The sequence below is a fragment of the Aphis gossypii genome, chromosome 2 (genome assembly GCF_020184175.1).
Source record: "Aphis gossypii isolate Hap1 chromosome 2, ASM2018417v2, whole genome shotgun sequence".
NCBI classification, from domain to species: domain Eukaryota; kingdom Metazoa; phylum Arthropoda; class Insecta; order Hemiptera; family Aphididae; genus Aphis; species Aphis gossypii.
In genome coordinates this window covers 50,891,497-50,913,169 of record NC_065531.1, presented here as the reverse complement: position 1 = coordinate 50,913,169, position 21,673 = coordinate 50,891,497, and the positions used below count along the sequence as shown (strand labels likewise).

Below are 21,673 nucleotides of genomic sequence, written 5' to 3'. Positions count from 1 at the left end.
TTAACATAATAGTTGTTTTTTGTGATTATAAATGAAAATAGACTGAAGTTTCCGGCTACCACTACAAAATAATTTTAGTGATTTAATTTGTTCTGATTCTTCAAATGTATTTACTTTTACTTGCATACGACCCTGTTTCTCTTTACATTTTCCAAACGTATCAATTCAATTGACATTAATAATAAAATAAATGCATTTTATACTCTAACTGTGGTCGTTGAGTGCATTTACATATTATACATATATGTAAATATATAATAAATACATTAATATACCTAATTATTATATAGTATGGATTTTTAACCTTTTTACGCTTAATAGAGTTTTGGTGAGTTTATAATATTAGACAATAAAAAGATAGCCAATAGCATAACAATAGTTATGAGTATAAATTAAAATATCGTAAAAAACTAACGAGAGAATATAGATAATATTCTTACCTAAAAGTTTGATGATAGGGTCGTTTATTCTAATATAAAAATTAAAAGCTTACTATTGAAACTGGTGAAAGAAAATTTACTATGTTGTACAGGTGTAAGACGGAGAAAACACATGCAAGTGCGACTTATGTATGAGTATTACACTATTACTAGTATAGTAAAGTTATATTAAAAATAAATAGTTCGTAATACATGTTTTCGTATAGCAAAATAATTATGATGAAATAAAAATATTGTAAATTGTACATATTTAATATTCAAAAATAGTTAAGTTCAACATATGTTTGAAAATTTATAATTTTTAAGTTATCAAATTCATTTTAAATATCAAAATAAATATTCCTTAAGTCCAAAGCCAAAACAGATGTCACCAAATTTACATGCCGAAGTGGTTACGTCCAAAAAGTCACAACAGTTATGGTAACATATCCCATTATTCTGAAAAAATTATATTTGATTCTTTATAGCAGTTATTGGTGCCAATAGATATATCGTAAAAAAATAAAACAAAAAATATTATCATACTTGAATACAATTATATTAACATTTTTTCAATTTTCATAACAACCATTAAAATAATATATACATCAAAAAATGAATGAAAAATGTATTTTTACCTTACTCATTCTTTGTTGGCCGTTGCTGTTCTTTTCATATTAACCAGCCAATGAGAAGAATCCAAAGTTTGAAATTTTTTTAGCGTATTTCTAACAGCAAAATACCAAATTATTCCAATGATAGTGCATAAAAGCATTTCTATGTAATAACCATTCACTTTTATATTACAAATGCCATAACTTGCTTTACACGCCTAAATAAATAGGTAAAATAAGTAACATAATACATATAGCTTTTTATAACTAAAATATTCATAAATTAAAAATTGAGTAGGTACCTAATTATTAATCGTTATTATTATTAAATAATCGTTTTATAAAATAAAAATTAAACTGTTTTTACTAAAATATTTATTTTTAAACATAATTAATCACAGGTTTGTTATCACTACATTCGTTTAAAGTTTTAATCAATATAGTTATATATATTTATTTTACTTCAATTTAAATTTTAGATTCTAAGTAGAGCGAAAATTGTATTGATTTTACAATGATATGTGTTATTTTTTTGGATTGGTCGAACTTCGAACCGAATCTTTTTTAATGGAATTTTTATGCAAAATCAGTTATTGACAAAATTGATTTTTTTATTTTGTTGTAATATATAAAAATTAATAGTTTATACGTCATGACATTTTTTACCAAATATTTACATTATAATTTTCTATGCATAATATAATTTTCAATAATTTTGAATCATATTGAGATAGGTATTCATAGGAATTTGATATTTGTTTTATTTAGTTTTTTTTCTATTAATGTTAATAAAAAAATTCATTTTGTTCAAAAAATTTAAAATTGAATATAAATTCTTACAAATTTAGACGAAATTAGATATTAGAACAAAGAAAAATAATGTTTTATTTCAAAAATATTTTTCGTTGTGATTTGAAACTTATACATAAATAATAATTATATTCTATATACACAATAACTTCTAATAACAATATAAGAATTAATACAATGTTTTTGGCAAATATTAATTCAACCTTCGGTATTATCTATACTACTAATTTTAAAATAAATAGAAATATATCATAAAATATACTTATAGTAGTATAGGCTGAAGACCATTTACGCTCAGAATTGTTTTACGTATACATTGATTTAACAGTTAATTAATATTTAACATATACATTACTGTGATTTACAAGGGAAATCATGCAATTTAATCGATAGTTAAAGGGCTGACAGACACCCACCTAACATGATAACTTTTATAACTATTGAGTTTATTTGAATATTTCTAAATATGTTATATAATATGCATAGTGGCCGTTATAATAATAATAATTATTGTCGTAGATGATAATCTTATGTTCTTGTCTATCTAATTTTATGTTATCAATATTTTGCATCATCTGACAGGCTATTGGCTTATGAAATTTATTAGATAATAATCACTGTGGAAATACGAAAGATATAATTCATAAAAACTATAAAAAACTTACAATTATGTTAGCCCATTAGTCGTCAGGACCATCGACCCTTTTTTATGATGATGTACACTCGATACCTATTTTTCAGTAGACCGGTTATTTACTTCTCTCCTTTTTATTTTAAGTATCGGTAATTCCACCAATTTCAATACAATATGCTGATTAATGAATTAGGTGAAGAATATAGTAATTATACTCAATCTTAACTTAAATTAACATTAATTAATTAAATAAAAATCAATGAAATATTATTTTTTTTAATAACTAGTAATTGGCGTCAAAAAATAATCTGGTATGTACTCAATTCTCATCTTATAGAATAATATATTATTATTAAAATTGCATAATATCTTACATTTTCACGAATTTGTGTAAAACAATAATTTGTAGAATCCAGTGAACATTCTCTGAGCGTTAATACATCAATCATTCCCAGTGCAGCTGTAGACGACCACATATATGCTAAATTTGCAAAAGTATTCAATAACGTCATGTAAGTAGAACCGATACGATAATCACTTATTCGAGAAAAAAAAGCTAATGTAGCTACAAACATAGTGTGCATTAGAATCTATAAAATAAAATATACCCTAAGATTATTAATTGTATCACCTTTAATAATTTTAATAAATATTTATACGAATTAATTACAAGTTAATTTAATTTTAACTGGTAATTAAATATCCCGATAACATTTCTCCGACTCGAGTCAAAACGCCTATATTATACTTAAGTAACTAAATGTAACATTTAAGGTATTAATATCTTCTTAAGTAACTAACTTACATGTTCTATTGATAATAGAAATACGAGAAGTGGATAGTAATATATTGAACTTTTTCCATATCCATTAAATGATATCATTGTAGGTGTATAATAAATAAGCATAGCAAATGGGATGTTCAAAAGTAATCTGAAATATATATTTTAAAAGTATATAATTAAAAAATATTAAATCTCTACATAAAATAGATAAAGATTCATAACTGAGTATATCTATACATATAAATGGAATCATTGTCATGAATGTTCTCTAAAACTACTCATCCAGTTATCTTAATTTTTTTTTTTTTTTTAATACTAGAGTACATCATGGAGAAGATATTAAGTCTATTTCTGAGTTAATTAAAAATCGTTATTGATTTTTTAAATGATCGAAAATTACACATATTATTAAGATATATTTTTTTCATCAGTGTCAATAATTACCAGTAATTATTATAAATTAGTATTTTGATGAGTAGTTGATATGGTATAACAGTATAAAACGTTTTCATTGTTGTTAATCACATTATAGAAACTTCATGAATTATTGGCTTTTGATCCAGAATGAGAATAAAATCAAATTTGAATCGTTCTTTTGTTACAATAATATGTAAAGTAAATACTTATTGTTGCTAGCTCTTTAATTTTACTTTGTTATGATATTTACCTTGCGGGTATTATTTTCAAATATAGGCTCATCGGTTTTGGACCTGAAGTGTATTTTCCTATAACGAATGATATGATAACGTTCACTCCAGACATTACTGTATCTATCATTGATAGGTCTTCTTTTGATACGCCTGCATCAATGAGTTTTAAGGTAGATACATTGTCAGTTACAGCATATCCAATCTTTGATAAAAACAAAAACAATAATAAATATAGGTGCGAATTGGTGAGCTTAATTATTAACTTGAGATATTTTTATAATATAGTTAAGTAATGGGCTTTAAATCATATCTGCGGGGGTCGGAAAATAAAATATTAAATTTAAGCATGTACTTTTTTTTCACCAATTGCACAAGTAAGAACGATAATTTTTAAAATATATATTTATATATTCAGATTATATTCACCTTGGAAGTTATAAATATTAGCGCCAATATTCGAACATTAGGTAACTTTAATATGTCCCATAATAGTAAATAGTTATGAGCCACATTGATTTTTTCTTGACCATCTTCAAATGAAATATTTTTTTCTTTTTTGAGTATGCCAACTAATGTTGTTATTAATATGAAAATTATGCCCCAGCAGTATAATAAGTCTGTATAAATCAAATGGTAGGTATATAATATAAATACAGTAAATAATATCATATATCATACTTAGGAAGTTTAGAAGCCATAAATGACCGAAATGCAGTGATCACGTATTAATGGGGGGGGGGGGGCGCATACAACACGGGAAATTATCGCTGAGGAACAACAATCTCTAGGAAAATATTTACTAAGAATATTTTTATCTTAGAAAGTATTGTTGGGGAAAATATTAAACAGGAATAGTGTAATCGGGAAAGTATACCATAGGAAAAAAAAATTAGGAATATATTTCACAGACATAGTGTTATTGGGAAAGTTTAACATAGGAAAAATAAAATTAGAAAAATATTACACAGGAAAGTTATAATTAGGAATATATGTAATAGGAAAATATTGCATAAGAATAAAATTTAACAGGAATTAATATTTCGGAAAAATAATGTGGTCAAGACCTTAATTATTAATACTGGTTATTGCCAGGTTCAATTCCAATTCCACCGGAATCATTTTTTGCATTTTTTTTCGCTATTTTTTTTTTTTTAATAATTTTCATTTTATGGAAATTATGGTTCTAACCATTTCTAACCCAGTGACCAACTCAAGGTGGTGTTGCATAACAAGTCGAGGGATATTTTCGTTTTATTTGTCCGAGCGCAGCGAAGCGAGCAAGTGACCAACGTTAGCACCACTGTAAAAAAAAAAAATATATTTCCCAAATTTCAGTTTCCTATGTTATATCTTTCCAGTTCAATACTTTCTTAAGAAATATATTCCCAAAAAATTATTTCCTGAACTTAATTTTCTCCTGTAAAATCCTTCCAGAGAATAATTTCCTGAAATTTATTTTCCTAAAAATATCTTTCTCGAATATCAGTTTCCTGTGTAATAATTTTCTTGGTTATACTTTACTGTATATTATTGTTTCTGTTAAAGGTATTCCCGGCTTTTACTTTCCCGATTTATGCGAATGGGGGGAAGGCCTCATTACAGTTTATGAGATTTTTATCGGATAGTCGGAGAAGTTATTATCTTATTATGGTGTGTGTTAGCTTGTTTACTCAAGCCTTATATCCCATATTGTAATTATATTTAATATTAATATGTGGCTGGTGACAAACTTGCAGTATATCCGGGGTGAAAAATCTTATCTACGGATTCCGCAGATATCAAATCATTTAAAAAACATTGTTTTATATAATATACATGCAATATTACATATTATATTTGAGTGGAAATTTGGCGCTAACAAGATAATTCCACAGCATGTTTCGATAATGTGGAAATTCCACCAAAAAAACTTTCTGTAAGTGTGACATCAGACTATGGGTTTTCAATTCTGGGTGGTGGAAAGAAGTCTTAATGTTGTGATTCTTTTGAGATATTTCGACATTTGGTGAGAATACAAGGTATAGTTAAATCAACTACCTACTACAACTAAAGCAAAGATTTAGTGCTTTTATATATTATATATTATTACCTAAATATATATTTTTTTCTGTGTACTTTCTTCTTCGTTTTACTATATTTTAATTAAATTAGGTGTGCACGCGCGGTGTGGTATTAGTAACTGATGAAAATCACATTTGATAGAAATATTAAAATTAATAGTTAATATAATATTAATTTATTTACTTTGCACGGAAATTATGCCTCCTGCAGCAGGTGTATGACGTAGATATTTATTACAAAACTCTTCAGACGTAAACAGAATGAGTACCATAGAACCTATCATAGAACCTATTGTTTGTCCTGATGCATTGCAAGTAGATGCATAGCCTACGTTATTTCTGTAAAAAAATTTACTTTTATAAACCATTGTCATTTATATATTTACAATGATGATGTATAATATTAAATCATACCTTTTCAACATCGTAAGTGCCCAACCATCTACTGCTATATCTTGGGTTGCGGCTAAGATGTTAATTATTAAGAAAATGTACATCAGCTTCACTATGTCTGGTTTACCAGTTTCGGGTAACAAGTTATCAATGTCACTAGCAGTATATATTAAAATCAATCCTGTGAAAATTTTTAGTATTACAGGTACACGAAATAATTAGTGATTTACAATAACAATAACTATTGTATAGCTTATAAGAGTTTTCAATAATTACCAATTAGTAAATAGGTACTCACTTCATTATTTCAACGAAAGAAATAATATTTTTTTAGTTATTTCTATTAACTCATATACTTACAAACTTGTTAAAAAGCAAATTTCCATACAAAATATTATCGTTAAATCCATTTTTTTTTAAAATTATAAATATAATACCAATTAATTTAACATGATTTACATACCTATTAAATATTGAACAGGTATTAGCCAAGACTTTCGCCTTCCAATTTTTTTTACATAGAGTGCGTCTACCAATGGCGCCCATAAGAGTTTCATTGCAAATGGCCATTTTGTTATACTATATAATGCCTGAAATAAAACAATATTTGATCAAATGAGGAATTTTTTTTATGTATACCACAATAGACCAATATCTTTATAATCACAATAACTTTATTATTATTTTTTGGTTTACCTGATCTTTGTATGTCACATTTTTCTTGCTTTGCAATAATATCGACATAGACCCAGCTATGCCTAGTGGCAAGCCTTGCATTGTGTACAGTAATAACAACAAAAAAAAGTTTATCCAATCTCCTTTTAAATTTGTTTTGGTTAGTGTCACATCCTTTATATCCTCAGGAGTTTCTTGTTCAATTTTGAATTTTGACGATGTCTTCATATTCAGTGATTATACACTATAATATAGTAAAATTAATTATGATCGAAAAATGACCGTTCCGCAAGAAATGTATTGTTAAACTAAAAACAATTGTCCAATTATATTTTGAGCACTAATAAATGTATTCAATATATTCTTATCGTAATATGTTTGACCTATAAATAATATTCTTCGCTTTGATTAATTGTAAATATTACAAACTAGTAGATGGTAGTAACACACATTACAAACAAAATAAAATTAGATATTAACTTATAGTTATTCATAGTTTAATACACAATGGCTATATTATTTATATTATACTTCATGGAAAGATAAACAAGAAATTAATATTTGCAATTCAGGTAAAATTGGCTTATTATAAACATACCATAAAAACATTTGAAATTAATTAATATCAATTATGTTTAAATTATATTTTAAACAAAAATACCGTAATTGAAAGTGATACAATAATAATGTCATTGTAACTTTTTAAAATTTGTAATCCTTATAAAATAAAATATGAATATAGAATTTTGAAGTATAAAAAAGTCGAATAAGCGATCTGCATAATAATATCATTATATTAAGTAATAAACATTTGTATTAAATAACAACATTTGATAAGTTACACCAGTGATTTCCAAAGTTGGTGCTACCACCTCCTTGTGGGCATTTTTTATTTTGAAGGGGGAGTTATTCTGAGGGAGGCTCTAAAGGGGGCGCTCATATATCATTTACGTTTTTATTATTCATATTATTAATAGTTATTTGACTATAAAATTAACTAAATTGTAGCATTAAAATGTTAAATTATATTTTTTCTTTAACTAAATAGCTTATTAAAAACAAAAATGTTAATGTTTTGAAAAAATTGATTGGAGGGATAGGGGGTGGTATGAGATTTTTAAAATCTAAAAGGGGCGTTGAGTAAAAAAAGGTTGGGAAACACTGTGTTACACAATTTTAAGTCAATTAGCCACATTAAGTATACAGTTTGCAAGTACAAAATATTATATTTTTAAACTATTTTTTTTACGTTCAAAATAATATTAACTATGTTTTCAAAATGTGTTCATGAATACAAGATGTATTGTTAAGTACGTTTGTTATAATATTGTGTTAAGCATTTTAAATTAGTCAGATTCACCAGATATAATACTTATTTATATAATAATTCTAATATAATTAGGTTAATTGAATCAGCATGTAAATGAATAATCGCTGATAAAAGTGTTTCTTATCTTTAAGACTAAAATATTATAGTGTTCGTGTTAATTAAAACAGTATGATAAAATAATCATAAGTAGTAAATACGGAACACATAGGCTTTATACACATTAAATTATAAAACACAATTTAATCACCGTTTTGGTGAATTTATAAATCATTAATTTATTTTCAGCTATGTATTTACGCCAACCAAACATATATTTTATAGTGCATTTAAAAATCAGCTCATAGATGATTTTGTATTTGATGCTGTTAAGGAAACAATCTGAATTATTGACTCATTATGTTTATTTTAATATTGTAAAGGTACAAAGATATATTATTCTGAAGACATTTTAAAATGTATGCATTTATCTAAACGTGCTTTTGTTTATGTAAACTACAGTATTATTTAAACTTATTTCAATATTAAATAATAAATATGATATATATTAAATAATATAATACATACCAAACATGTGTTTTAAATTCAATGCCCATGTTCAAGTCTCAATAGCGCAGCTATTATATGACGTTTAAAAATTGTTTTTGCAGTTATTTTGAATGCTCAAAAGGACAATAAAAATAGTACGTTTTTTGCGAACAACAAAATGCAATTAGTTTCGTATGTTTATGGTACAGATCACGCCTGAAGTTCGTCCGGTAAAGCCTAATATAATGTAGCTTTTTATATTTGTAGTGAGATATTATCAATAATAATTATTGTTTACATGCAATGTATTGGGTATACACCCAATCTGGGTTTAATATCAATTATCACCAATATCGATTGACATCGGCGATTTAAGTTTGTTCTGTTGCACTATATCTTCGTATCCAGATTCAAGCCTTATGAACAGACAACGCGTTTGATGGTTTTGCGGTTAAACTCGCGAGATGTTTGTCGATTGATCGATCATACCTATATATTTTAATATAATATATATAAAAATCAAAATACTTCATATAACAAAACATTCTAAGTACACACATACAACACAAGTTTTAGATCCGTATTGAATAACGTGAGAAGAAATCAAAATCACAAAATGCAAAATGGCTTCTGTAAAGTGTTATGGGCTACGAAATATCAAGACTAAGTTAGTATGACCATGCCTCGTGTCGAGAGAGTAGCATATGTTACTATGACACGTTTCGGAACAGTAAGCGCACCAATAGTTATAGTGCAGTAATGAAGCAATTACGATGTTTTTGCGCATTATTAAATGCAGGTCCGGATTAGCAACAACAATTACAAGGGCACCTGGTTTCACCCAGAAAGCTCCGATTCAATGCAAACAAGACGCATCACAATATATAAGAGAACCCGAAGACCAGTAACGACAGATGTACCATAGCTATCAACACCTGAGCACTTTCATGACACTCAGCCACTTATTTTATTAGTTACATATTGTACTTAATTTATACGTAATAAAAACATTATTTATTATTAAGTTGTAAACTTTCATTCTAAATAACATTTGGATTCAACTCTGATATTAGCAAGCAACAAAAGTATCTGGTGAGTGATAAAAGTATACCTCGAAAAATCACGAATTTACATTGAATCTACCGATTTTTGTGAATATGCAATTTTCTTATCGTTTCATTGACTTATTATTAATTAATAATATCTAAACGTGATTCAGTAAATAAACTACCAGACTGCTCGGTTGTCGTTGACCCAAAGGCATTTGTGTAGCAAATTCCGAAGACGACCTGTGTTGTTCTGCAAGATACGTCGGCGTAGGATCACGAATACATAAATTGTTTGTATTTAGATTAAATTTTCTGTTGTATTATTATTTAATTAAGTGGTAAGTGTTAAAGAACACCTAACTAGCTTAATAAATATCAGGACTGAGAGTGAACATATCAGTACCGGCTTCTTGTATCGTATTAAGTAGATTTGTTTTGTATAGACTAAAATTTATGAGGTTATAAAAATGAAAAAAAAAATGATTCAACTGTCATTGAAATAATCTTATAACGCGTTGTTAGTTAGTACATAATATAGCTATATAGGTATTTCAAAATATACGTTCTGCAACGTATTCGGGGGAATTTATTATCAAGATTTTCAGTAAGTATCCATAGAAGAATTACTATCCCTGATAATGGATACATTTTCTGTAGTTACCATCTTAAACACTTGTGTAAGAGGTATATTATTATTCTATATCAATAAACATTTGGTTAAATAAATAATAAATCTAGAATAATTATTAAAATATAAAATATTATTTTAAATAGTAAATGATGTACTACAGGTGTATTAGAAAATGACTGTTAATAATTGTATATTTAAATTGACCCGTGTTGATAGTGACTGTCGTGCATGTTTTTACAATAAATAATTACTTGGATGAAATTGGAAAAGTTTTAACTTTTGAGTGTGTATGAATTTTGTGGTGATCAATTTCATAGTGTGTATTCATGTATAATAATATCATATACAAATATAGATTGTAAAAAATATTACAGTCATTTAATTATATCGATTTATATGCGGTTTATCATGGAAATACACTGCAGTTATTTTGTGACTTAACTATTGCGTCAAATTAATTATCACAAACAACAGAAATGTCACGTCGCATTATAAAAATTTAATGAAATCTATCGTAGTATACAAATATAACTATAAAATAAAATATAATAATAATCACTTTTAAAACCGGTTATTTAAACTTACTTTATAACCTTGATAGATATTTATCGCCTAGCTATGATGCGTTTCCACCGAACAATCAAAACTCGCCGAAGATGGCGATAGACTAAAAAATAAGCGCTTACATCGCTATTGCCCTAACTTGTATAAGTATAATACGCACTTTATGGATGTTTATTATTATCTTGTACAAAACATTCATCTATATATTTTAACCAAATTGCAAAAAAGTACCTAATACGATGATCTATTTTTTTTTCTACAGTGATTTTGACTTATCCTGCCCGGTTCTAACCATATATTATATAACTGTATGTATAATTTGTTTACCATAGTTACACATAAAACTATCCTATGTCGGCCGCAGCATACGCCACCTACCATCAAGATTGTGGAAAACATTGGTTCCAAAAATATGAAAAAACTTACAATTTACACGACTGCCTTCCGATAATCTATTATTAGGTAATAACAAATTTAATTAAAAATCTTCTCGAAAATAAATATAATTTTTTTTTTTTAACACAGCAGTGATCTATTATTTGTTTCCAAATTCATTTTCATTGTATAAAAAAAAAATATGTCATTCTTATATACGAGTGCATATATGCACATTGTACACTTACAGTTTCATTTTAACTATATAATATATGTACAATATAAATAACAAGTATTAACGACAAGACATGAATAATTCGATAATAATTTTATAATGTTATTTTAAATGTTACGTACTATTCAGTTTTTCCATTTAAATTATTCAAATATGCTACCAACATAAATTACGAAAATAAATTTTTTACAGTGTCTCAAATAGAAAAACCTAACTAAATTAAATAACCGATTACAATATATGTCATATATAAGAAAACAATAAAATAACAATAATAATATATACAATCCATATCTAAAAATAAATACAGTTATAAATTAAAATTATTATAGCTCAACAGTATTATATAATATTATATACGGTGAGTTCAGTGTAAATGACAAATATCGTGATAATTAATTATCTTAAATTATAATAAAATAGCAATAAAAAAAAAAAAAACGATCGTCCAGTAAACTGTGTATAGATAATTTGACAACTCAATAGGATTAGTATCAGGACAACCATGAAATATTGTGTGTTAAAAGTTATTAAGATTTGTATGAGTATTTAATAGTAATAAAATTATTCGTTTTTAAATTTTCTTGAAGAATCGTCTAATAAATATAATAATAAAATTAATTAAATAATAATACATGTTTTATAAAACATTATTGTTCAATACTAATAATGCATATTAGAAGGGGGCAGTTGATATTTTTTAAATTGAAATTTATTTAGATTTAATAATACTAAATATAAAAAGTAATATTAAAATATTTCAATATTAAATACTATTATCGTTGTTAATAATTAGTACCAACAGGTAAATACAAGAATTAATATATTTTATTGTTATAACAATCAAAAATGTGTATCCACTCATTCAAAAAATGCTCAGCATGCCATTGAAATATTATAGATAGTGAGAGTAATACAATACACAGTTCTGAGTAAATATTGAACGTGCACACAGAACGATTGTTCAATAAAAACAATACCTATTTTTCACACAATAAACAATCTAAATGTTTCAAGTTACAGTAATAGTAAATACATTTTTGCTATTTTTTGTAATTGGTTGTTTTACATAGTTTACCAACCACTGAGATGGGCATTTCGTTTGAAGATTTTTGAGAATATTTTTGAAAATACCATACCAAAAGATTCCGAAAATAGTACTCAGTACCATTTCAATGTAATATCCATTCACTGTTACAACACAGTCACCTCCATCTATTGTACATATCTAAATAGTTAATAAATAAATACAAATAGGTTTAGTTAATTATATTCAAATATTGTAATAAATACCAAAAGAATTATATTGTCATTATTAATTGATAAACAAATTCAGAATAACTTACGTTTTGGAGATCAAGTGTAGAACAATCATTCTTAGGATTAAATGAGCATTCTTTGAATGTTAGTAAATCGACCATTCCAAGTGCTGTGAAAGTTGCCCACGCGTTTCCCAAATTTGAGAGGGTATTCAATAATGTCATATAAGTACCACCAAAGCGAGGGTCGCTTATTCGAGAGTAAAAAGCCAATAAAGCCACAAACATAGTATAATTTAGTATCTAAAAAAAAGGATTTTTTGTGAATTAAAATAATTAAAAATTGGTAATTTATTCGTGCATTTAGACTAATAATTATAAGTGGAAAAAAATTTACTTCTAAAAATTCAATTATATGATTTTTAAAAGTATTAGAATTTTCATTAGCTTCTTTTATAAGTTTGTAGGAAATTATTTTTTTTCCTTAACACTACTGTAGTAATTAAGTTAAAAAAATAAATAATAATAATTTGGTATTAATATTAAACTATTAGTACAATAAATCGAAAATTGATTTATTACAAAACCTAGAAAAGCGAACCTGGAATACAAATGTTTTCAAAATTCAAATCGGCTTTAGGTTCTGGTTGAATTTTTCTTCCACTTTTTGTTATTTTCATTTTAAACTTTATTTAATAGAATTCATGCACATTATTAGATTAATTTCTATATACACGCACTAACTGTACAGCACTTTTCATATGAAATATAAGTATAAAATATTATTTATTACCTATTAAAAACAGTCCACTTTCAACAGCCTTAACAAATGAAAATATGTAAAATAGTTAATGAAAATAATGAAATGGAACTATTAGAAGATAGATCATTAAATAATAAATCACTGATAATTACAGTTATTTATATTATTAATTAAAAAGTAATAATAAATATCTTTAACTTAAAAATAATGAACAATAGTCAATCTCTACCATAATATATTTAAAATTCAACTTAACTGCTTTATAAGATAAATGTAAGAATTAACTTACTTCTTGTATTGATAATATAACTATTAATATCACGTAATAATAAGTTGGAATATTTATTACACCATTCATTTTTATCAATTTTGGTGTATAGTATATTAGCATAATAAATGCAATGTTCCAAATTAATCTGAAAAAATCATAGAAAAATATATATAAGTTCACTGTCTAGCTATACATAGTTAAGGTTAACTGAAAAAAAATGATTTTTAATATATCTAGTGTATTCTTTTATAAATAATAACATATTTTAAAAATGAAAGCCTATTGGAAATAATTTAATCTGAGTAAATAAAATATTAATATAATGAATAAAACTGACATAACGTCGATTTATTTATAAAAATATAAAAATTATAATATAATACTATAAAAATTACAATTTTTTATTATATAATATAATTTCTGCCTGTTCTACATTGCTAAACTATAAAAACAAGTCTGGATTTTTTGTTACGCATACAAATCCACACATCACTTTTGTTAAGGAATATGTCCAATATTTTGACATTTTCAGATTTTTACAAAAATATGCTATTTGTATCTAAATACATTATTTGGTGTGAAAACGAAACATATCTACAATCCCAGTATGTGTATCTTTATTTCATTAATTTTGAAAAGGGAACATAATAAGTAACACAAAATAAATTTTGTGTTTTTACTGTAAAATTTGAATTTCGACGTACAAGTATTACATATTATAATAGATTAAAATTAAAAAAATTAGATTAAAATAATTGTCTAAAGTGTACCTATAGCTAAGCAATCGTCCACGACCCACCTCAGAATGTATAATATGGAATCGAAGATGAATCGATTATTATTTGTCGAAGTATACGAGATGTGACAATGGCTAGGTGTTTTGAACAGTGCCGTTGGGTTTGAAGTATAGATCATTGCGTTCTAACTACGACTGAAAAACTTAATCTTGAGACTTGAGTAGTTAAAATAGGTTAAAACGTATCCAATAATAATAATAACCAATAGAAAAATAGTAAATAAGTAAGTAGCGCGCTGATTGGCTGTATGATGCGAAACCCCACAGAATGCCCATTGTTGCTCGTTTTAATAATAATTATTATTGTTATTCATTTAAGGACGTTATAATATTATTATATAATATATTTCCCGGGTGTATGAGTAGTGATATTTATGTTAGAAAAATTTATTTTATTATCTATAAGTACATTTATGAGAATTTATAAACACCTTAAATTGTTATTATTTGCGAATGTATAAGGTATGTACACTCAATAGCATTTTATGATCGAAATAACTATAAAACAAAGAAATAGCCTCACAATTTCAAGCAACTATCCACTGGAGCGGAGTACGCGGGTGACATCTATAATATAATTATAATAATATAATATAATATTATTATTATTGTTTTAAGGATAAAAATAATGAAAATTTATAAGTTTTCAAAATCAATTAATTATTTGAATAACAGTTAATACAATTAGTATTTCACGTGCAAGTTATGTTAATGGTATCAATATATTTTATTATAATTAAATATATTTACTTTATCAGGGTAGCTTTTAAGTATAGACTTATCGGTTTTGGACCCGAAGTATGCCTTGCAATAATGAGAGGTAAAATAATTTTCGCTACGTACATAGATGTATTTATTATCATCATATCGTCTTTTGATACACCTGCATCAATCAGTTTTAAAGGCGACACATTATCGGTTGCAGCAAATCCAACCTTTTATACAAACAAAACAATTTATTAAATTAATAAAAAAGTACGATATCAATATATTTCATCAATTCGTTGACGTCAAAGTAATATTTACAAGGTAGTCCATTTTAAGGGGGAGAATTGTGGAAATGGGAACCTGCCATCCTAGCTTTTCTGTGTTTTTTATACATTTATACATAGTAGGTATATTATAATAATTGATACATTGAATAAAGAAAATCGATGATCATTCGTTACAGTTCTTGTTTTAACATTTAAATTATTCTTAATAATTTAATGATTTTTACTTTTTTAAGGAAGTATAATAATTGTATCAATTAAATAATAAAGTGCATTATTTATGTTATATACTTTACATTTTATTAGAAATTTAACTACCTATTCTTATTTATTTTATAAATAATAATATAATAATGATAAACTAATAAATACTATATTGTATGAATACAGTTATATAATATTATTATTCAAAAGTTATTGAAAAAATATAGTGTCCCACCTCTGGGTTTTCGAAAATGGACACCCCTGAATATTCATTACTTCATTATAAGTGTGAAAGTAAAATAGTATTCGTTATAGTGTTGAGAAATACGATTGTTATTATGTTAACAATTGAAGTATACAACCACTTATGAGCTTGAAAATATTATATAGTTAATTATCTATACTATTTTTGAAGAAATGTTAGCCTATTAAGTAGACGCATCTAGACTACCTAATGTAAAATATTTGTAAAATTTTATCTAAATTATTTAAACGTTTGTATCTACTTATTTCAACTATGATTTAATTTAAAATTTACCTTCACTGTCAACAATGCCATTGCAAATATTTGTACACTAGGTAGTTTGCAGATGTCCCATAGTAGACGATAGTTTTGAAATGTGTTGAGCTTTACGTGGTTTTCTTCTAATGAGCAATCTTTTTCTTTTTTGAATATAGCAATTAATGTCGTGATAGACATAAACATGATGCCCCAAACGTATAATAATTCTATGCAAATTTAATAATATTATATGTTTTTGTGTAATTAAAATTACCTACCTACATTATATAATGCTACCGTAATATGAATTGTACGTAAAAAACATAATTATAATTGTATAGGTTTTGTGCTTATAGTTAAAAATATAAATTAGTATATTTTTTCATGTTAATCGAGAACATAAATATATGGTATATCATTTATAGGAATATCTTATGTGATATTAAAATTTAAATTCTGAGTGTAGCGCGAAAGCTATTTACAATGGTAAAGAATGTAAGTGTAATGTGTCTTTTGAACAACGTTTCAATATGCATTACATAGCATCTATAATTTCAGCGATCGATTGTTAGATTTTTTAATGACTCACGTTCCATGGTAACTATTCCTCCCGTATCTGGCGTAGTCCGTACATATTTGTTGCAAAAGTCTTTAGACGTCAAAAGGGTAGACCATACAGAACCTATCATCGAACCGATTGCCAAACCTGTTGTATTACACATGGACGCATATCCCACGTTATTCCTGTATCAATATAATATATTTGGTGGGATTGTTAAAACGTAAAGGGGTTTTATACACACGCAATCTGAAAATAATGACACTTACTTTTTTAGCATCGTAAGTGCCCAACCGTCAACAATTATATCTTGTGTAGCCACCAAGAAGGTAGCTACGAAAAACACGCACACTAATTTCTCTATGTTTGGTTTTCCCGTTTCGGGTAATAATTCATTGATGTCGTTGGCTATGTAAAGGAAGAATGATCCTGTGCAAAATAAAACCAATATAAATTTGTTAAAAGCGTGAGAGGAAAAAGGTATAAGAAAATACGCTTATACTGGTTGGAATGAATAATTACGTTCCGTTATTACAAAAATTCAAAATTGATAACCTACATATTAAAAAATAATTGAATTTACATACCCATAATAAATTGCACTGGTATGAGCCATGACTTTCGCCTTCCTATCTTTTTTATGTAGACAGCGTCTACTAAAGGAGCCCACAAAAGTTTCAAAGTATACGGCCACATCACTAAACTAAATACAGCCTATGAATAAGCACAACTTGTTAATTTTGATGTGTTAAGTATCGCAAAAACAAATATTGAATATTCATTATAAACAATTTTGATCGTTTAATTCGATTTACCTGATCTTGATAAGATACGTTTTTATTACTTTGCAAAAGTATCGGTATAGCGGTAGTTAAGCCTAATTGTAACCCTTGTATTGTATACAGCAATAACAATATGAAAACGTTCAACCAATCTCCTTTTAAATCCGGATTGTCCGAAATCGAAACTTTTGTCACAATATATTTATGGAGTTTACTTCCATGTTTTGTTGATGTAGTCATATTTAATAGGCGTTATTCATATTTATTTGAAAAAAAAAAAAACTAAAAACGGTGAACAGGTAACGTATTTGTATCGACCGGTGCAGTTGACATACTAAAGAAAAATGAATAAAGTATTTGACTTTAATCTAATCACTATTTGCTGACCCATATAATCGGTATTGTATTTTAGAAAAATATTTTCGACGGTGGTAAGACAATTGCTGTATAAATAACTTAAATCATTCGATATTGGTCTATGATATAATACTATATAAGGTAATTGGTTATTGAATTAAAAATTTAGTTTATTGGAAATTATAATATAATCTAGGTGTATAATATATCTATTTTTGTATAAATATTAGGAATACCTATAATTATTTGCATATTTTATTAAATATGTTCACATTTATACATAAAATATTTAAATATAAGCATCATTATTTTAACATATTATGATTAAAAAAATGACTAGTAATAAAATATATTTAATGGTTTTAATTTTACAGAAAAATTACATTTAAAAGTGTATTGTATTATTATACTTATCTTGTATAGATATATATACATTATACATTATTAATTATTATAAATAAGTTAGAGCAATAATAATTATTTTATTTAGAATACATACGATTGTACAGAAATGCAATACGAAATTACGTATTTGTATTTTGAGTGCTGTGCACAAAATATGACCATGGTCAGTTATACGCTCGCAAATCTATAATTTTGTTAATATATTTTAAATTTTAAATTTTTTTAAACATTTCAAGCAGTATAAAAAAATGACACACAGAGATTAAGTAAATGGCATTCCATCAAAATAGTATTATTTAGTTTACGGTAGAGATATATGTAAATTTAGTACCTATTCAAAACGAACTAAATAAACTGAACGAATTGAATAAAACTAGTATTGCCTAGAGTAGTTAATACCTACTACAACGTTATTTTTTATTAGTTTTGATGTATGATAAATTTATATTAGAGATGTAAAGGTCCAAAATTTATAATAACATAACAATTCATAATCGTTCCAGAATTATTATTTTCTTTCATTATTTTTTATTTTATTAAAATTTGGTGTGTTAAGAGTTTACATTTTAAGATAACATTTGAGCGTAGTATAACTATATGTTTAATATTTAAATTCATACTTGCTAGGTATAAAATGTAAGTTTATCCTCATCGGTTTTATACCTGATGAAGTGTATTTCGTTGCAATCATTGTTATAATAATTTGTAGAACATATACATTTCTATTTGTATAATCATAATGTTTTCTTTTGGTTTCAAGTTCACTACTCTTTCACTTAGTGTAAATTCAACATTCAGTACATAATAAATGCAATTCAATTAAAACTAGTGGTTTAGCGATGAAAATAAATTACAATATAATAATTATAATAATAGATTTCTTAGATTAAAGAAACACGATTTCAATTACAATCACAAATATTAATGTATTAAGTTAATATTATATTAAATTTTATTAAAATACTATAATAATTTACAAATCCATACTTTTAAGTTACGTACCATGTAAATTAATATAATAACATGAATATTTAATTGGGTGATACCTGTTTTCGCTAAAATAATATAATTTATAAACCACTTAGAAATTATTCTACTAAAAATTTTCGCATTTCCGTAAAAGTACGATTTTAAACTTACGGGATAAGTAAAATTATACTGAAAAAAATGTTAGGCAATAAATAAATATTGTCCTAATGTCCAATAGTTATAAAGAAATTTACAAGTATATAAATTATATTGAATTAGTGAAAATTATTCATTTTGTTCCAACTATTTTGAAACGAGACGTTTTAACATATACATATTACCTACATTCGTGTATTTATTTTGCAATTTGAAATTAATTTAACAATTATCAATTTTTAAACTTACGGGGAGCTTTATAATTTATTGTTAAATATTACATATGTACATACGAGTATATCATATGTTATCATAATTATATTTTATTTTCTATACGATAAAATATGTCTGTTATGAATGTTACAGATCACGTATTTTTTAAATAGTAATTATAATACTATTATCGTTTAGTACGTATGACGTAAATGATAGATCCAATTTAAATAAATTTAATATTACACGTAAGTATAGTCTTACAATTATCAAACATAATTTTTTAACAGCGGTTGACCTTGTTAAGTATTTAAAAAAAATTAAAATTTATGGAATTAATTTTAAAAATATTTACAAAAATACCAAACATCATTTGTATCAAGAAAATTATATTACTATTTCTTGAATGTCAAAATTTTTAAATTAAATATATAGCATAAGAGTAGGTTAGGTAATCACATAAAGTATAAGATTTTTACGATTTAATTCCTTTATGTAAAAATATAATATGTAATATTATGCAGTAATTATAAAAGGTTACAAAGGATTAACGGAAATTTTAAAATTTTTTTCACTTTTTTTGGTCAATACAACATCCAGTAAGAGAGAATTTTGCTTTTAAAACGTTTGAACATCCAGTACCAAATAAAGCTAATGATTACACATATAATGTATAATATACGTACTACACTATATGACATAGTAACCATCCACAAGTGATATTCCCAGTGGCGTAGGCAGCGGGTAGGCTGGTAGGTCCTTGCCTACTCACATTTCTTCAAAAATAAATGTTTTATATCGTATTAAATGTGTAATCCATATGACTAATATAAGTAGGTAGTATTAATCTAAAAATTTAAAATAAATGCATTTAATATGCGTATAATATATGTACCTATAATATACGATATTCTGTTACTTTTTTATTTAATAAAAATATTCATTGATAAAATTTACATAAAAAAATTGGGCTTACCCAAGGAAAAGTTTTTAGCTACAGTGGTGTACTGGCCACTGGAATTCCCGACTTTCATGTTTTGGATATATAACCGCGTACCTTACATTAGCGCTGTGTGCTATTCAAGAGACGCAAAGGTCCACCGTCGGTAGACTACTGTAAGTATTAGCAAGCGTCCGTGCATCGTCTGACGACTATATGAGCACTGGAAACTCCTGGGCACTCCCGTACCTTTGATTTGGGTGTATATTGCCTTTCATCATCCTGATCGGTTCGCAAGCTATCCTTACCGCTTCCCATATTTAGTTATGGGTATCCATTGGTGCATATATAGCTCCTTCGATATTCTAGATGGACGTTAGGGAGATACAATAGGCTAAGCAACCACCGCTCGCACCCCACTTTTTCAACATCTTGCAGTCTTCTCCTAGGTTAGCTCTTAGCTTTTCGACCACATAGTAGCAACTACTAAAGTCACTTCGAAACCAATCCACCACCGGTCGCATACCAGTCGAGATGAGTAGTCGGCCAGAGTGGAAGGTCCGAGCCTCAATTGTTTGAGGCCAAGGAGCTCCGCATTATCCCGAAATACCAGTCTTACATCACTAAAAAAGCACATAACTGGTTTGATGCTCGTTTACTGTCACCCCCGCTATGACTTCCGTAGATCTGGGAGGTATACCACGGGTTTGTGGTTGGCCCTTAGTAACCGTCCGCAGTTATAAGATAATTAAAACCA

The 21,673-nt window shown here is 26.3% G+C and overlaps 2 protein-coding genes across 8 annotated transcripts; both read right to left on the bottom strand.

The window, feature by feature from the left end:
- Window positions 1-671: 671 nt before the first annotated feature.
- Window positions 672-9,618, bottom strand: LOC114125557 (acetyl-coenzyme A transporter 1-like). 6 transcript variants are annotated; one of them, XM_050202318.1, is made up of 13 exons: window positions 9,457-9,617; window positions 9,193-9,383; window positions 8,934-9,131; window positions 7,061-7,283; window positions 6,828-6,954; window positions 6,386-6,545; window positions 6,156-6,310; window positions 4,338-4,528; window positions 3,929-4,113; window positions 3,283-3,409; window positions 2,852-3,067; window positions 1,058-1,251; window positions 672-878 (listed from the first exon to the last, which is right to left on the bottom strand). In XM_050202318.1, the coding sequence occupies exons 4-12, from the start codon at window positions 7,265-7,267 to the stop codon at window positions 1,063-1,065; spliced, it is 1,557 nt and encodes a 518-aa protein (XP_050058275.1). In that variant the 5' UTR covers window positions 7,268-7,283; window positions 8,934-9,131; window positions 9,193-9,383; window positions 9,457-9,617; the 3' UTR covers window positions 672-878; window positions 1,058-1,062. The 6 variants fall into 6 exon arrangements, 4 of the variants coding, with proteins under 4 accessions (XP_050058275.1, XP_050058276.1, XP_027845064.1 ...); XM_050202319.1 differs by having other exon boundaries at window positions 9,453-9,612; XR_007604644.1 differs by lacking the exon at window positions 672-878 and adding an exon at window positions 2,509-2,654 and having other exon boundaries at window positions 1,066-1,251; window positions 9,457-9,618.
- Window positions 9,619-11,625: 2,007 nt separating this feature from the next.
- Window positions 11,626-21,635, bottom strand: LOC114125559 (acetyl-coenzyme A transporter 1-like). Of its 2 annotated transcripts, XM_027989266.2 has the most exons (11): window positions 20,953-21,635; window positions 20,663-20,824; window positions 17,910-18,210; window positions 17,682-17,808; window positions 17,364-17,523; window positions 17,125-17,279; window positions 16,572-16,762; window positions 15,588-15,772; window positions 14,060-14,186; window positions 13,095-13,310; window positions 11,626-12,976 (listed from the first exon to the last, which is right to left on the bottom strand). In XM_027989266.2, exons 3-11 carry the CDS (start codon window positions 18,114-18,116, stop codon window positions 12,761-12,763), a joined length of 1,584 nt encoding a protein of 527 aa, XP_027845067.2. In that variant the 5' UTR covers window positions 18,117-18,210; window positions 20,663-20,824; window positions 20,953-21,635; the 3' UTR covers window positions 11,626-12,760. The 2 variants fall into 2 exon arrangements, with proteins under 2 accessions (XP_027845067.2, XP_050058274.1); XM_050202317.1 differs by lacking the exon at window positions 17,910-18,210.
- Window positions 21,636-21,673: the final 38 nt, after the last annotated feature.

What these genes read in the sequence shown, in the direction of transcription:
- LOC114125557 (XM_050202318.1), bottom strand. Translation starts at nt 7,267, where the DNA reads ATGAAGACATCGTCAAAATTCAAAATTGAACAAGAAACTCCTGAGGAT. An exon ending in ATGTGACATACAAAGATCAG is followed by an intron (nt 6,955 to 7,060) that starts GTAAACCAAAAA and finishes GTTTTATTTCAG; the next exon opens with GCATTATATAGTATAACAAA. An exon ending in TTCTATTATCAATAGAACAT is followed by an intron (nt 3,068 to 3,282) that starts GTAAGTTAGTTA and finishes TTTATTTTATAG; the next exon opens with ATTCTAATGCACACTATGTT.
- LOC114125559 (XM_027989266.2), bottom strand. Translation starts at nt 18,116, where the DNA reads ATGACTACATCAACAAAACATGGAAGTAAACTCCATAAATATATTGTG. An exon ending in TTAAAAGCTACCCTGATAAA is followed by an intron (nt 14,187 to 15,587) that starts GTAAATATATTT and finishes TGATTTTTTCAG; the next exon opens with ATTAATTTGGAACATTGCAT. An exon ending in CTACACTTGATCTCCAAAAC is followed by an intron (nt 12,977 to 13,094) that starts GTAAGTTATTCT and finishes TTAACTATTTAG; the next exon opens with ATATGTACAATAGATGGAGG.